The sequence below is a fragment of the Prorops nasuta genome, unplaced genomic scaffold, assembly GCF_024137725.1.
Source record: "Prorops nasuta isolate Cenicafe-Biocafe unplaced genomic scaffold, Cenicafe_Pnas_1.2 PNAS00125, whole genome shotgun sequence".
Lineage (NCBI taxonomy): Eukaryota > Metazoa > Arthropoda > Insecta > Hymenoptera > Bethylidae > Prorops > Prorops nasuta.
The window spans coordinates 54,558-69,747 of record NW_027116922.1 but is presented as its reverse complement, the minus strand read 5'-3'; the positions used below and the strand labels follow the sequence as shown (position 1 = coordinate 69,747).

The window sequence follows — 15,190 nt, the reverse complement described above, 5'->3', positions numbered from 1 at the left end:
CGTCGATAGTAATGCGTAATTGAGATTGATACTCGATCAACGACGCGTTTCACTTCGGGTGCAACGCGTGGATATTCGTTGTTGGTCGAAAGGGCACTGCGAAAGAGAGAGAGAGAGACCATCGGCGAATTGGTATTGGTGAAATCGCCTGCAGTAGATAGCGATACAAATTTCGGCCATTAGCTGGCGACGGAGGATGGCTGTCGCGTTGTTGCCGGTCGGTTCTCGTCAATATGTAAAAGCCTGTTCTGCAGTCGAATATTGATTTGTTCACCCTCGTGAAAACGGAAAAAACCAATGACCGAACTGAGACAACTTTATTATAAAACAATTATTTGCCCAAGGTAATTCGGTTCGGTCCTTATTATTGTTCACGCTAAAGCTACTTAGCGCGCTTACGGCGCCCAGAGACTCGGATTAATTTGACTAAAATAATAATTATCCGATAAGCAGCATCCTGAGTAAGACTTTTACTACACTGTTTACCCGCTTCCATCATTGGGATTTACACTTGATTCTGCTATACGAGGTGTACGGTTAACTTATGCCAACCTCAAAATTTCATACAATATATTATATATATATATATATATATATATATATATAGGGAGAAAGAGAAAGAGAGCTTGCACGCGATTTTAAAGATAAAACTGTTGTTATTTTTTTATTGGTATATCTAGTTCATAATTAAAAAGCTATTAAGAATTAAAAATTCTTCGACTCGAAACTTTATATTGGTCAGACGCCGTTAAAGATATTTGTTTGCCAATAGAAAACTTTAAAATAAGCAATTTTTTTATCTGTATATAATAGCGTTTTGGATAAAGATAGGAAAATAATTGGTGTACAGTAATCTTATTCTTCAAATTATCGGTTTGGCACGAGTTAGCTGGGCATCTTTCGTCATTATTTTCAGTGACTATTTTTACATCAGATTGAAACAAATATTTTCGGATTCATTTTACACGATAGATGGCCAAGAGGAGTATCGTGAGTTTTCATCCTTAAAACACATGAGTAATTGATGGAATCACCAGAAAAAGGTGAAAATCGAACGAGTCTTTGGAAACAGCTGTTACCGGGTTGCAGATTCCCATAACATCCATGTGTCCATATCAACGAAAACGAAGAACAATGAGAGAGTACCGTGGGATTTAAATACAATATCCCGGGGCTATTGCAAAAACATACACTGGTAGGGAGAAAGGAGGGGAGGGAGAAAGAGAGGGTGGAACTACCCCTATGGATGCAACTCCATCCGCGAGAGCTGTATTATTGTCCGTCAATAACAAATACACATATACACTTCACCACCATTGTCATTGTTACCCCAGATCCTCTGGCCTGTTTCGTTCCACCTGATAACGTATGCGTGCATGCACGGTACATCTCTCTAGCGATCTGTGTGCACGCGCTAAATTACTGCTCGCGAACAAATTTTCAATCTTCGCTTGCCAAGGCACGTTTTCGGCTATCCGATGCATATGTATTATGCGCACTGGCCACACAGGAATCTCGGATACAAGCACCGAACCGAAGAGGAAGCTTGAACGATTGTAATGTACGCTGTAACCGTATTCCTATGCATGTACCTGTATAAGCCTTCCATTATATTTGCTTCTGCCTATATTGACAATATCCCCTCTACCCTTTATCTTCATCAATGAAATTACTCTAACGATTGATATAATAAAAAAGACTCTATTATATTTAAAAATTAAAACAATTTATTCAAATAATCGCCAGTCAAACCATTCATGTTTTACAATTATTTCTTATTTTTATCTCCTTCACCTTCTTTTCGCCTTCATTTGCACCCTGCGTGATTTTCCTAATCTCTGCTTGCCTTTTGCTGCATTTCCTGATTTTCTAGACATTCCAGGCTTACGTGATTGCTTGTATTCGGACATATCCGCCGAACTGGTCCTTGTATTCTTTTTACTGCCACGCTTCTTACCCCCAAATCCAAACTTCTGATTTTTTGCTTTCATTTTAGCTTCAGCTTTTCGATTTATCTTCTTTTTGTCAGAATTATTACCTTTTGATTTTTTATCATCTAAAAAGTCGAGATCTTGTCTCTTGCCTTTTCTAAATTTCTTAACTTCTTCCAGCATTTTCCTCTTTTCAGCATGTTTCTTCAATGTAGCCTCTATTTGCATTTGTTTGCCTACTTTCCGTTGAGCTCTCAGTTGTCGAGCTCTCTCAGACCTTTGAGCTATAACCTGCTTTTTCATCAGATTCTCTCTGACTTTTTGCATGTGTTTGTCTGTTTTTGCCATCTCTGCAAAATAATCTTCTGGTCTTATAATTGGTATACCTAAGTTCTTTAATCTTTCTACCCCTTCTAACACAGCAGCCTGTGCTTGACGATGGAACATTGTTTCTCGCTTAAATTCATTTAATACCGGATCTTCAGCTGGGTCAAATTGTGGCAGTTTCTTATTACCCTGCAACTGCTTAGCACGTCTGACCTCTTGTTCTTGTATCTGCATAGCCAACTCTGGTGCCAAAGGTGCAGGTGGATTTACAATATCTAGCCTTTCTATCCAAGGTAAATTTTGTCTTATTTCAGTTAATCTTCGATTCATAGCAGACTAAAAAGAGAGTATACGATTAGGTGAAAATACATAAAATTTACATTGCTCTATCAGAAACTTACTTACGATTTTATTTTTGTGTACTTTTTTGGTCGATTCAATAATGGCATTTAATCCTGGTTTTAACAAGCCTTTTTCAAAAGCTACTTGCAACTAAACATATGAATAATTGAGGTTAGAAAGTGCAGAATAAGTCCAGAAGTATATAGTTTTTATTATAAGTTCAGGAAAATTATTTTATTGCTGCAAAGGATAAAAATCATATACTCACTTCCTGATCGGAATCGCTGTATTCATCTGAGTCAGAGTCAACCATTGTTGTTGCAAAGTTTGTTATTTTAAATTATACTGCACGCACAGTGCTGTATTAGAGACAGGACTGAAAGAAAGAGTGGAAGTTATTTATTGCTGCTCACGTATACTCTACAGTTGCATTCGATTATTAACTGCGGTCTGCAAATACTAAAACTCTATAATATATGTCACGTAAAATATAGGTTTTCAGTACTGGCAACACTGACCGGCATGTTTATGGCGTCCCTTGATGCATTTAGAAACCGCATTATAGGACCAGTCATCATCAATAACTCAAGCGAAAAAGCGCGAGTTAACATATATTTTGGATTGAAAAACTTTAAATAATAAAATTTAAAGTCTTTTTGAATAAAAAATATATGCTGAAACGCACTTTTCCGTCTTGGGTTACTGATGGTGTGGGGCTTTATAAATGCGGTTCCTAAATGCATCAAGGGATGCCATATATTCCGGTCATTTCAGTACTCACCATCAATACCTTGGCACAATCATAGATGGCGCCAGTAATATCAACCTGAATAATTTATATTACTCTCGAAGTGAAACTATTTAAGGGATTGGTATTTGGTATACATATGTATGTACATACCACATGGATCACACACACGGATACGCTATGCTGTAGGCGCTGAGTATACTCTGTTTATTCAGCCTCAGCATCATTGCGGTCCTAGCATTTTTTATGAACTCGTAGATAGGCTACAAATTACGCCTTGTTGGCTCTATAGAAATTCGAGTTCATATTTTTATCGAAACTTGATATATTTTTCTCATAAGACAATAAATAACATATAAGTTAGATAATATATGATAAAAAAGTTTAGAAAGAATGATTTCTCCAGGGAAGAAATTATATATGCAGATAAATATCCAACAGCCATATATTTATTCTTTATTTTAAGAAACAAATGCTAATTGAGCATTACCTATTCAATAATTGTAATGATAATAAATGCGTAACAATTTACTATTTACGAAGTGTAAGGATAATTAACATTTAATTTATAGTCGTTTAAATACGTACGATCGTGTACATATGTGTACAGTACAGTTGAAGTTATCATTTAATTATTAAGAAATGGTAAGAACTAAATATTGCTTTTTTGTTTGCCGAGGCGTTAGACATTATCTTTCTTAGTTTTTGCTTCTACTTTGCCATACTTGTATTTACACAATCTCTTCCTTTACTTTTCTCCCTACTGCTATAATCATTCAATTTCCCTTAATCTTTGAAATTTAAACCTAATCATTAGGTTTCCTTTTTTCCGCGTTCTTTATATTTATAGTAGTGCAGGCAATGCAGGGTATCGAGGCAATGTACGGAACGACAAATTGAACTCTAAAACAATACTGAAAACGCAGATTTCATGAAAAATAAATATATATGCGTGTACGTATATTTATATATGTATATATGAATATATATTTTATAGAACAATAAAACTTCAACTGTCAATAAAATAATTATTACGAGTAAAAATATTCTACAGTAGGAGAATTGTGTGATGCATGTAAGATAAGCATATATTGTTTTCAGTATCAATTTAGGGATCCAAATTATATACGCAGGAATTAGACCTCTTGCAGTGTCATAATTGAAGATGTAGCATATGTATCAGTCGAGGGGGTCCACAATTCTGACACGTTCCAGTGATCTATAGAATTTTTGCGTATACAAGAAAAATCGTAATCGCAATAGTCGAAAATTTTAAGAAACTTAGTAAACAATAATCAATTGATACACATAACGATTCCTAAGAAGACAAATCTTTCTAGTGTTAACTTGCTTTTTTTTCTCTGATATTTTGTGCCTATACCTTTCATTAAATACTAAGTTTTTTTGGATTCTCAAGACTTTGCAATTACTTTTGTTCCTTTGGCTCATTGACGAATCATCGCTATTATAGCGTACATTAATATTTTTTTCTTATTTAGCCTATCGGCATCCCATAATATGCCTGATTCATCCACGTTGCCTGTAACGTTTCGACAGATTAATATAAAATGTCTGATAACAGATTAACGATGCAGGTTTGTTGATTTATAAAATTAAAAAATTGTGCTTGAACTAACATTTTAATCGAGGATGCTTCGAGTATCGTAACGGGCAATTTCAATTCCAATTGTCAAAGAATCATTAGAGATTTAAAATGTATATTGCATATCAATCTGCGATACGTTATTAAATATATATATATATATATATATATATATATATATTATTTCACCGATCGGTGTGCCAAGATTTTGGTCACCTGCGCTTTTCGAAACCCAAATCTCCGATCGGTAAAGATTTAAATCGAATTCTTATTCTCTGTGGTAGACTGCGCTTAGAATGACATCGATCAAGTCATTTTATATATTACTTAAAAATTAGTGGAAGTATAGAGAGGGAGTGTCGATGATTATCGAAAGAATATAATAAAATATACATATACGCAAGTAAATGGTCGATTAGGATAACAAATGGATTGCGCAAAAAAAGGACGAAAATACTCAAAATGAACTGCGTGAGGAACTTGCAATACTTTTTCCCTTCGAAAGGTAATATTTATGCCAATCGTATTATAAAAGTTTACACATTCAAGTATGTAGTACGATCAGATTAAGATACATTCTCTGGACACTTTGACTAGATTACCTTAACTCTCGAAATTCGTGAACCAAATCTGCATGTAGCATAATATTTGTGTATAAGTTTGTCTCACGCAGATTGCATTATTCGTGATTTTTGTATTGCGATATCGCATTATCCCAATCTCGGCTGACATAATAATAATTTTTCGAGAAAAGCTTTTTCTCCAATACTGAAATCGCTGATGATTTTCTCTTTGCAGGATCATTCTAGGAGCGAGTATTTGTGCACGATCCTCGCAAATGTGTCACGAGAGTAGGGAGCTACTTCTGTGAGATAAAAGGAAGAAAGAAAGGGGATGGGGGCGATCGAATATATATTTGAGCACAGAGATTTGAGCTTCAAATTGCACAAAGAATGCAAAAGCAAAGGATCGAACGAGGAGTGGAAATGAAAAACTCTGCTGGAAGATAATTTCGAGATTGTTGAATTGAACAAAATCTGCAGGTTTTACAGCACCACTCCACGAACGGATATAAAAAGACTTTTTCGTCATTGCTACGAGAGTCGTCGTGGCAACAAGGAAACGTCGATATAATTTTTTCCTTCTTTTTAATTTAAATTTAAATTCTAATTAATCGCGAATGGGGGAAGGTGCTTAAGAATTTAGAGGTTTATTCGAAAGCTCTGACAGTTAAATAGTAAAGATTTGTAATAAATTATCTAACTGGGAAGCTTTGCACCGAACTATCGCAGAGCGCAGCCTACCTCTTCCTTCAATTGCGTTACATATATATATATATATATATATATATGTATGTATAAAGATATTTATAAATTAGAGTTTCTTAAGTTATCTTTTAAATTATTGAATAATTAATAGTATTGTTAGTATTTACAGGTACAGGTCTCGTATAGTTGCAGTCATGTCGTCACTGGTTGTTCATCGCGTAACTTTTCGATTTGCTCGCGTTCTACTGAACATGCTGGCGGGTGCCGACAAAATCCGCCATTTCGTTATCGACAATAGTCGAAGAAAGGTCTAGGAAGAAACGCCGGATCCTCCGAGAGCACCAGCGAAAGAATAAAGGAAGATGAAAGAAATCGCTAATAGCAAACTAGAGATTTTCTTTATGGAGGATTTTTTTTTCTCCAATTTTCCGGCATTTCTCCCGTCGACCTCTTTGGATGGACCGTGAATCGACCTTCGAGAAGCGCGAAACGATCTCGGTGCTTCTCAAAATTCGTTTTTTCTTTATTTGCTTTTTCTTGCAGAGTGGCAGTTTGACGACTTCGTTATTTTACTCGTACGTATATTTCTACTAGCACGTTCTTGAATAGGGCATTGGAATGCCTTCGATGGTTTTAGATTAGAATTATAGAACAATAGGACAAAAGCTATGTAGAACGGGGCTCGATCGAGCCTCGTCCAATGCTTACTTATATTGCCTTAAGCAAAGGTTGTACCTCTAAAAAACAAAGTCCCATTAACGAGTCAACAGAGTCAATTATATATACATATATATGTATATGTACAAGCATTTAAAACATTTGCTTACAAGACTTATCAACAAAACAACAATATCTAACAAGTGATAGTTTCCTCGGGGACTCGACGCGCAAGAAAGTATATTATACTATATATAGCGAATGAAGTATATATTGCAACGAATGAAGTAGTCTCGATTTGTGCTCGTATCATCTTATCGCCTATCGTAGATTCTAGTCGTCGCGATGGAAAATGATCTATCGGAGTAGCCGCGTATAACGAGTAATGAGTATTTGTCGATCCTTCTGCCACTCTGGGACGAAGAACGGAGATTCGTCGCGTGCAACTCGCTTAAGTTTCCACGGTTGGATTTTGCGCTGAGAAGCGAGGAGTTTCCGGGACCCCTTGCTACCTTTAGGTACACTCGATTATGTGCGGCTGTGACGTCTCTATCACGCTTGGTCTGCCCACGGAATTGTCTAGATTGTGTAGCGACGTGGAATGGGGTCCATGAGAATTTCCGTGTCTCTCGTAATTTTCCATATGCTCCAGCTCGCAGTCTTTCGGCATGTTGCCTTTAAACAAACACATTTACGTGTTAAACAAAATTTTACTTTTTTTCTTTCTTTCCCCCTCACACACACACACACACACACATGCGTGCCCGCATATTGACTATTTTAACTGATCTTCATGGAACGTACCAACATTCATATCGGGACCATACTCGTAATAGGTAGGAGATTCAACCGCAGTTGCAAGCGCGAGCTCATCCTCGATGTTGTTCGGCCTGCAACTGGTCGCCTTCCAGTGAGTCCTGAGGCCACTGGCGCTTATGTACTTCTTGTCGCAACCCTGGCAAGTATAGGGCCTCTCATTCGTGTGCAGTCTTTTGTGCAGCTTCAGATGAACGAACTGGGTGAACCTGGCAGGGCAGAGATCGCAACCGTAAGGCTTTTGCCCCGAGTGCAGTCTCAGGTGAGTCTTGAGATTCGACGTCGAGCTAAACCTCTTCTTACAGATCTCGCACTGGTGTGGTTTTTCGCCTGCGTAACAAATTTAATAAAACATCTCGATTACAGAGATCCGTTGGTCGATCGAAAACAGATTTTGTGCTTCGAGGGAAACACTGACCTGTGTGTACAAGATGATGCTTCTGGAGGTGAGCTAATTGGGTGAAACTCTTGGTGCAAACCCTGCACTTGAACGGTCGTTCGCCAGAGTGCGTCCTGAGGTGGACCTTGAGGTTCGAGAGCTGTCCGAAGGTTTTGCGGCAGACATTGCACTCGTAGTGCATCTTACCGTCCTTCTTCTTGAGCGGATAGGGCAGGGATCGGTATCCCCTTGATCCCTGGGAGCTGGGACTGAGGGAACCACTTTGGGAACAGGCATGATCATCCGGGGACAATGAACTGGCTGGCGAGTATCTATTGAGGGATGGTGGATTCGCATGGATGGTCAGTCCTGGATGATGACCGAGGTGAAGGTTGTGGGTACCGTCGATCAGTGCCTGATTGTCGTCCATTTGCATGGTGGACGAAGTCGGTAACTGATGACTACTGGTAGCAGCCTCTAACCTTCGACCGTCCTGTCTTTCGTAGACGGAGTTGCCGCTCGGCGTCGGTGAGTACGCGCTGCAATTGATCGACAGAGGCGTAACGTTGTGGTGCAGGGTGGAGCCTTGATGGTAGAGTCCGTACGAATACGAGGACGGTGATTGTATGGGTGAAATGGGAGATACACTCTGAGCACCAGCGACAACGGGACCGGGATAAATGGAGCTCGACTCGATTTGACAACCGTTGTTGCTGGAGTAGAGTATCGTGGAAGTCGACGTAGTGGCTATCGAGGGGTTCGCCACCGGTGACGGACTCTTGCTTTTCCTCTTGGCCGTGTGGCAATCGCTGGTCGTCGTTGCTCCAGAATGCTGCAAGTTATTGGTCGATGTGAGAATTCCACTGGACGTCAGGACGCCCGTGCTCGAGTGCAAACTGCTCGCGTTGTTCGACGAGTGAATACCACCGGGATGACTCTGGCCCAAATTGCTGTTACCGTTGCAAGTACTCGAGTGCAGATTCCCCGTACTAGAAAGAAGATAAATGAATAGGCTGGTTAGGAAGAAAAAGAGCTGTATACAGAGACGATGGTTCGATTCAACGAAATCTAACCTTGAGTGCAAGTTGCTGGTGGGACTGTGCAGAGGCATGGGACCATTTCCACTGGTGGAATTGACACAGGCATCTGTCTGCATCGGTAAATTCGAGCTAGAGTCGGGGCTGCATGGTAGCATGCTGCTGTAATGATTTGACTTTTTGTAGGAATACGCCAGTTCCGTAGGACTGGACGGTGGGGGTGTAACAGAGTCCACGTGGTTCTGCAGATGGATCTGGTGATGCTGCAAGTGATGCTGAGTGCCATTGTGGTGATGATTGTGGTTGCTGCTGTTATTGTTATTGTTGTTATCGGTGCTATTACGTAGGAGGATGTTCTCCAAAATGGAGCTGCTCGGGTTGGGCAGGTAGGCCGGCCTCACCGAGACTGGAAGACCACCTTTCACTTCGGATTCGTAGAAAGGTTTTTGAACCTTCTCTGGAATCTCGTCCTCGGTCATGCTAGACAGTACGGTGTTCTTCTGCAAAACTATCGGCGACACCGATTTTTGTTCTTCCGGTGTCACCGCTCTGCTCAACGATGCCTCAGGCTCTTTGTCCTTTGCTTGGCCATCTATGCTCTTCGCTGCCAACAGATTCCCATAAGTCTTTGAAATTTTTATCTTCACCTTTCTGTACTCGTTCTTCGTCACTGCACTGTCCTGCTTCATCAACACCTCGTTGCTGCAAATGGTAGATTTTGAGTTCTTACTGAAGTCCAGCACGTAGTTGTTCTCGGAGTCGGACTCGCTACTTTCTTCGGGCGGCGTCAGAATTTCGTCATGGTAATTCGAATGGTAGCCCTCGTCCGACCTTACCGAACCGTCCGTCGGAGTCATTTGCGAACGCCTTTCGTAAACTAGAAAATATTTCCACTTATTTTCCAATGTTTTTATTGGATAAGCTCGCATGTTCGTGGCTGTGTGTATTTTTACAGAAAGCATTCATATCGGTAAACTTACGTATTCTCTGAAGCATTAGTTCTCCCGTCGATGGGTAATTTAGTCTTTGAGCGAATTCCCTACAGTACCACACGAGAAGCTCTTGATTAGGAAGTATCGGCTTGATCGTGTAAAAATAAATGTTCATCTGCGAGCAAACGAAATAAAATTTAATTAACGGGCATTTGAAATTAATTGGTCAAGCTGAGGGGAACTGCAGCTTTCTTACCTTGTACTGACACGCTATCAAGTTTTGAGATTCGGATGAGTAAGCTGGCTTCACGTAGCGCATCCAGTTTGACTTTTGGACGTCATACCCGACGATGTAATAGAACAATTCATTGTTCTTGTACACCTGTTAATTGCAATCACCAAACAATTATTACGCGTCTATATACGTTGCACGACGCGTTTTTGCCTTCTTCAAATAATTATATACACGTATCAGAGAGAAAGAGGAGAGAAATATTATTCCACCCAATAATTTACTAATGGAATATCCTCGGGTTTTATACACAAGTGCGAATTCGAAATTCCATCGTAATGATTTGATGAGTTACGAGGCATCAATGGCTTCGCTAGCCATAAAGCTAGCTCTGAAACCAGTTTCTGGTCTTGGCGGGCTTCACTCCCCTCCTCCTCTCCTTCGTGTTCCCTCAATCCCTCTTTATCACCGAACGCGTAGCTCGTGATAAGCGTGAACCCTACGAGACTAAGGCCTGTCCATTACAACGAGATTCAACTCACCCTCCAAAAATATTCCCGGTTCGTATCCGTTGGGACCGAATCCTTCGTATAGACCTGGCCCACTAGAGGCCCAAAACGAGTTCCCTTCGGAATGTAGCTGGTGCTCCATACGCTCAATGCCTTTGGAAGAAAGAAAAGCAGAAGAAAATCAAATTAAAACTCGAGTCAATTCAATGGTCTTTAGGGATTATTGAGAAATGAGCTGATTAGCGATTTTGACAAGAGAAAACTTTGAACGAGAGATGAAGGGAGTTGTGTGTGCTATTTTATTCATTGATAAAATGAGAATTTCTTTAACGATGAGAGAAAGGTGAGCGTAGGGGTTTGATGCAAAGAAATAAAAGAGTGATGGTGAGTGAAAACGGGAATAATTGATTAGTTCATCGCGCTGCTCGCGACACCCGCTCACCAAGGGGTTCTCGAGATAGGATTCTTTCGCGGAAGAACGTACATCGTTGACGGCCTGCGAGGGTTTCAAGACCAGATTCCTTGGCAGCGACGCCTCGGCTCGGTTGGTGTCACCTGGTGACACTGCCACGTCCGGTACCAAGTACACGGCATGTTGCTCGAACTCTTCCTCCCTCAAGGTCGCGGGATCCCACTCGCTAGCCTCCATTCTTTGCTGTAACAAAAAATCATTGCAACATTGATGAAATTTCTTTTTATGCTAATTAACGAAGAATCTATATGTATATATATATATATATATATATATAGTTCATTAAGAACGGAGTGATCCCAGATGAGCGTTCATCCAGCCATACCCTCGATAGTCAGGTCACCTAACAAGCTCCTCATCGCCTATATCAAGCAGTTTTTATACGACGAGACTCTGCTAGAATCTTGCAAACTTATTTTCACACACGAAGAACGAAGCATTGGTTTTTATCGATAAAAATGCATATATTGCTTGGCATACTCCTACGAAGAAAATTTATTGCGTTTGATTGACACGGGAGTCGTCATTGATTGTTGCTAAAATTGGAAAAGCGTGGGAGAAGATGGAATGGTAAAATCACCCCCAGTCTTCAATTTGCGGTGGAGCAACACTTTAACACCGCGAAAGTGAAACCCGTCCACGCATTGATCGACTGTGCGGTGGAGGGAGGAGGATAAGGGGTGGAGAGTGGAGGGAATAGAGGGTGGTATAAACTCGGGAGCCCACCCACGCCATTGCCAAGCTTTTCGCTTCCCGTATAATTTCGATTTCCGTGCAAAACTATGTCGCTACTCGAACATCCGATACATCTTTCTTACAAATCTTTCATAATAATAGACACGATTGTTATCGAGCAGTCCGATTGCGCAATTTTTACACTCCTCTGACACTTTGCATTCAAACCAATAGCTTTTAACTTTAATTCGTTCGGAACGCTGCTCAATTATTTCCTTGCGTTTACTATGTCACTATTACTCTCGCAACGGTGCAATGTAACAATGCTTCGGGAACGATCATCGCAAGGAGAGAATTTTACCACACTCGAAACGCGTGCAATACTGGAGTCGTGACAAAATCGATTTCCACGGAAAGGACACTGCAATGTTTTGGTGCCGCCCGTGCACTTTTAACAGAGATTTCTATCTTTCAGAGATTATACACTTTAACACTGTACTCTTACGATTCGAGGCAAAAACTTGCACATTGATCATCTTTAAAATAGCAACATAGGCAAAGACTTTCGTAAGTTAAAACTATAATTTGTTGTATATCAGCGAGAAAATTCTTACTTCGCAGTAAGAATGTTTCTGGGTGAAATAGAGAAAAATCAGTTGTATTACGTACAGGACTGGCGTAGGCCTACAGCCCGCGTGATTATCGATAGGAGAAGGTGAGGAAGATCCTTAGCGTGATCCTGTGATTCCTCAGGGAGACCGGCATCCCGGCTTGCCCCGGGATTCGCGGGCCGGTTTCCCTCAACATGAATCGGCAAAGGTCGGTAAAACCGATCGCTGCCAGTTTCGTGCAGGACGCCCACGCACTATTCACTGCCACTTATCGATCATCAGGACATATCGAGCGAGAATACGGATGCTGAACTGTCGTTGGCCGATTCTCGACCTCCTGCCTCGGGTCGACACTCTCCCCTCGCTTTTATAATATATTCCCTCCTGGAAACTTTGGCCTTTTTTATCCAGTCTCCGTAAGAACTCGCTATTTCCTATAACTCCCACTGCACTAAATCCAGAGAGGGGAGAGAGAGAGAGAGAGAGAGAAGGATTTCTCTGGAAGCACTGGAACAACGAGAGATAGATAGATAGAGAGAGAGAGAGAGAGAAGCGAAGAAACAGGCTGCGATGTTTACCAGCAGCGGCACACGGACGGGCGCGTCTCGGCAAGGGCGTTTCTCGTGCGCGCGAATATCGTAAACTGTGCAGGTCCACGAGATTTTTGTTGGGTCAGTGCGCGAATTTGAATTTGTCAATTCGAAGAGATTCTCGACGCGAAGATTCGCCAGGAAGGGTGGTCCGCGCGAATTCCGCGGATGGCGTTTACGTAGTGTGTGGGGAACTCGGGTAGACCTGACCTAGCCCAACGCGACTCGGCTTGGCTCGTCCTCCCCGTGGCTTCGTATTGGTGGAGGCGAGCGCATACACACGCCAGCCTTTCCCTGTGTGCGCCAGCAAGCTGCCAGACTAGAGCAGAGGTGGTGCATTCTCTGCGCTGCGCTTTCAATCGACCCGTTGCCGGAGAGTCTACCCTCTCTTTTCATCCTCCGCAAATTCCCTCTCCTCCTCGCTCTTTTACTCCCTACTCCCTCCACTTCCACCGTCCTACTCGTCCTCTCTCCCCCCTTCTCTCTCTTCGTCCTCTCTGCCTCCCTCCCTCTATCCTAGCCAGTCTACTATCCTCTACCCCTTTGTCATTATCCGACAACGCTCGGTTTCTCCACGCCACGCACTCTCTCGCTCGCTCGACACCCCCCCCCCACCTTCCACCCTCGCCTCTCCCCCTCCCTCTCCTTCGGCTCAATGCAACTCCCTCTCGGTCTCGCTCGCTCCTTTTTACCCCTGCATGCAACCCTTCCTCTTTCTCTCTCACCGTGCTCTCCGTTCTTTCTCCTCCGTTTTCCAATTCGAGCAGCAAACGTTGAAAATATTTCCTCCCGACTCTTTTTCCCAAACTCTCGGATCATCGCTCGAATTTTTTCCTTTCCTCGTATACACGCTTAGATGTATATATATATGAAAGTTTTTGGCAAAGAAAATTTGTCGTACAGTTTTTCTTTTTATCGCAAAATGTGCAGTGGACTCTCCAGCACCGTCCATATCTCCCTTCACTATCGTTTACCCCTTTTCGACCCGCAACCCCACTGTTCCACCCTCGTCCCAACTTTCTCCTCTTGCTTTCTCGCGCACTCCACCAACTCCCCTCGCTTTTAGTTTCAACCATCCCTTGCTCCCTCGTTGCTTTCGGTGCTTCGGCCATGCCACAACACGAATCACCCATCTCTTTCCCTCCCTCCGACCTCGAGCGCGATAACAAAATGCATGCGCCGATCGTTTCCAACTTTAATTCTTTGCACAACTTTGCGAGGATGGCACGCAGAGATTTATTAGCAGCTTCGCTAACTTATTCAACCCTGGCGCTACCACTGTGATAATGAAATTCCCCGAAAGGGAATTTGTTGAAAAGCATCGCGGGGCGGCCATTGAACTTTTGGGGAAAACATAGAGGAACGAGGGACTGAGTCACGATCGTTTTGCCAAAAGTCATATCCATGACTGGTTTTTTTGCGTACGCACATCAGCCGACTTTAGCCTAGCGGGTCAACGACCTCGCCGTGCACGATCCTAATCCCGAAGACCGGTCTTGATCCTATCTTTGCAAGGTTACGTGAGCGAAATCCACCGCGCTCGCAAACAAGTCATTCGCTCGGCGCGTGATACTTTTAATGCTACTGGAAGCGAAGAAGCAACGACCAACCCAGCTTCCCAGCCCATTCAAAATCATTCCAGATCCTACATTTCTGTCAATTTTCCAGCAAGCTTCCAAACACTCGTGTATCGCGTATTTTTATATGTATATCGTACGTTGCGCACCAAAGGAAACCCCTCTTAGGAGGAATTATCCTCTTCTGTCCGAGGAAAATTCGGATTAACGATGATCGACCCGTGCAAGGGTTCATCGAACTTTCGGCATAGTGACGAAATTTTTAGCCAGTCGAGTTTATCTGGAATTTCACTTTTCGAGTGCGATTAACCTTGGCGATTTCCATGGCATGTCTTCCTAGTGAAGAAGTTTCCGCGTGAATCGGCGACGACTACTAACCCAGATACGTCCTGGGGTCATCGATCTTTTCCTTCCGTAAAGGAACGACTGTACCAGATATATTAATCCTACTATATCTACGCTTCTTGCCAAACTCTCCCTCTCT

At 41.9% G+C, this 15,190-nt stretch overlaps 2 protein-coding genes across 3 annotated transcripts; both read right to left on the bottom strand.

Annotated features, from left to right (window-relative positions):
• Positions 1-1,710: 1,710 nt before the first annotated feature.
• Positions 1,711-3,008, bottom strand: LOC136784996 (probable rRNA-processing protein EBP2 homolog). 2 transcript variants are annotated; one of them, XM_066745966.1, is made up of 3 exons: positions 2,869-3,008; positions 2,664-2,750; positions 1,711-2,594 (listed from the first exon to the last, which is right to left on the bottom strand). In XM_066745966.1, exons 1-3 carry the CDS (start codon positions 2,911-2,913, stop codon positions 1,791-1,793), a joined length of 936 nt encoding a protein of 311 aa, XP_066602063.1. In that variant the 5' UTR covers positions 2,914-3,008; the 3' UTR covers positions 1,711-1,790. The 2 variants fall into 2 exon arrangements, with proteins under 2 accessions (XP_066602063.1, XP_066602064.1); XM_066745967.1 differs by having other exon boundaries at positions 2,660-2,750; positions 2,869-2,910.
• A 790-nt stretch (positions 3,009-3,798) lies between these two features.
• On the bottom strand, positions 3,799-14,771 carry LOC136784997 (PR domain zinc finger protein 1-like). The gene is given in 10 exon segments (XM_066745968.1): positions 3,799-7,551; positions 7,681-8,022; positions 8,111-9,060; positions 9,145-10,017; positions 10,019-10,215; positions 10,297-10,422; positions 10,815-10,934; positions 11,266-11,436; positions 12,598-13,046; positions 14,740-14,771. Coding segments are annotated over 8 exon segments (2,934 nt in total). The 5' UTR covers positions 11,431-11,436; positions 12,598-13,046; positions 14,740-14,771; the 3' UTR covers positions 3,799-7,390.
• Positions 14,772-15,190: the final 419 nt, after the last annotated feature.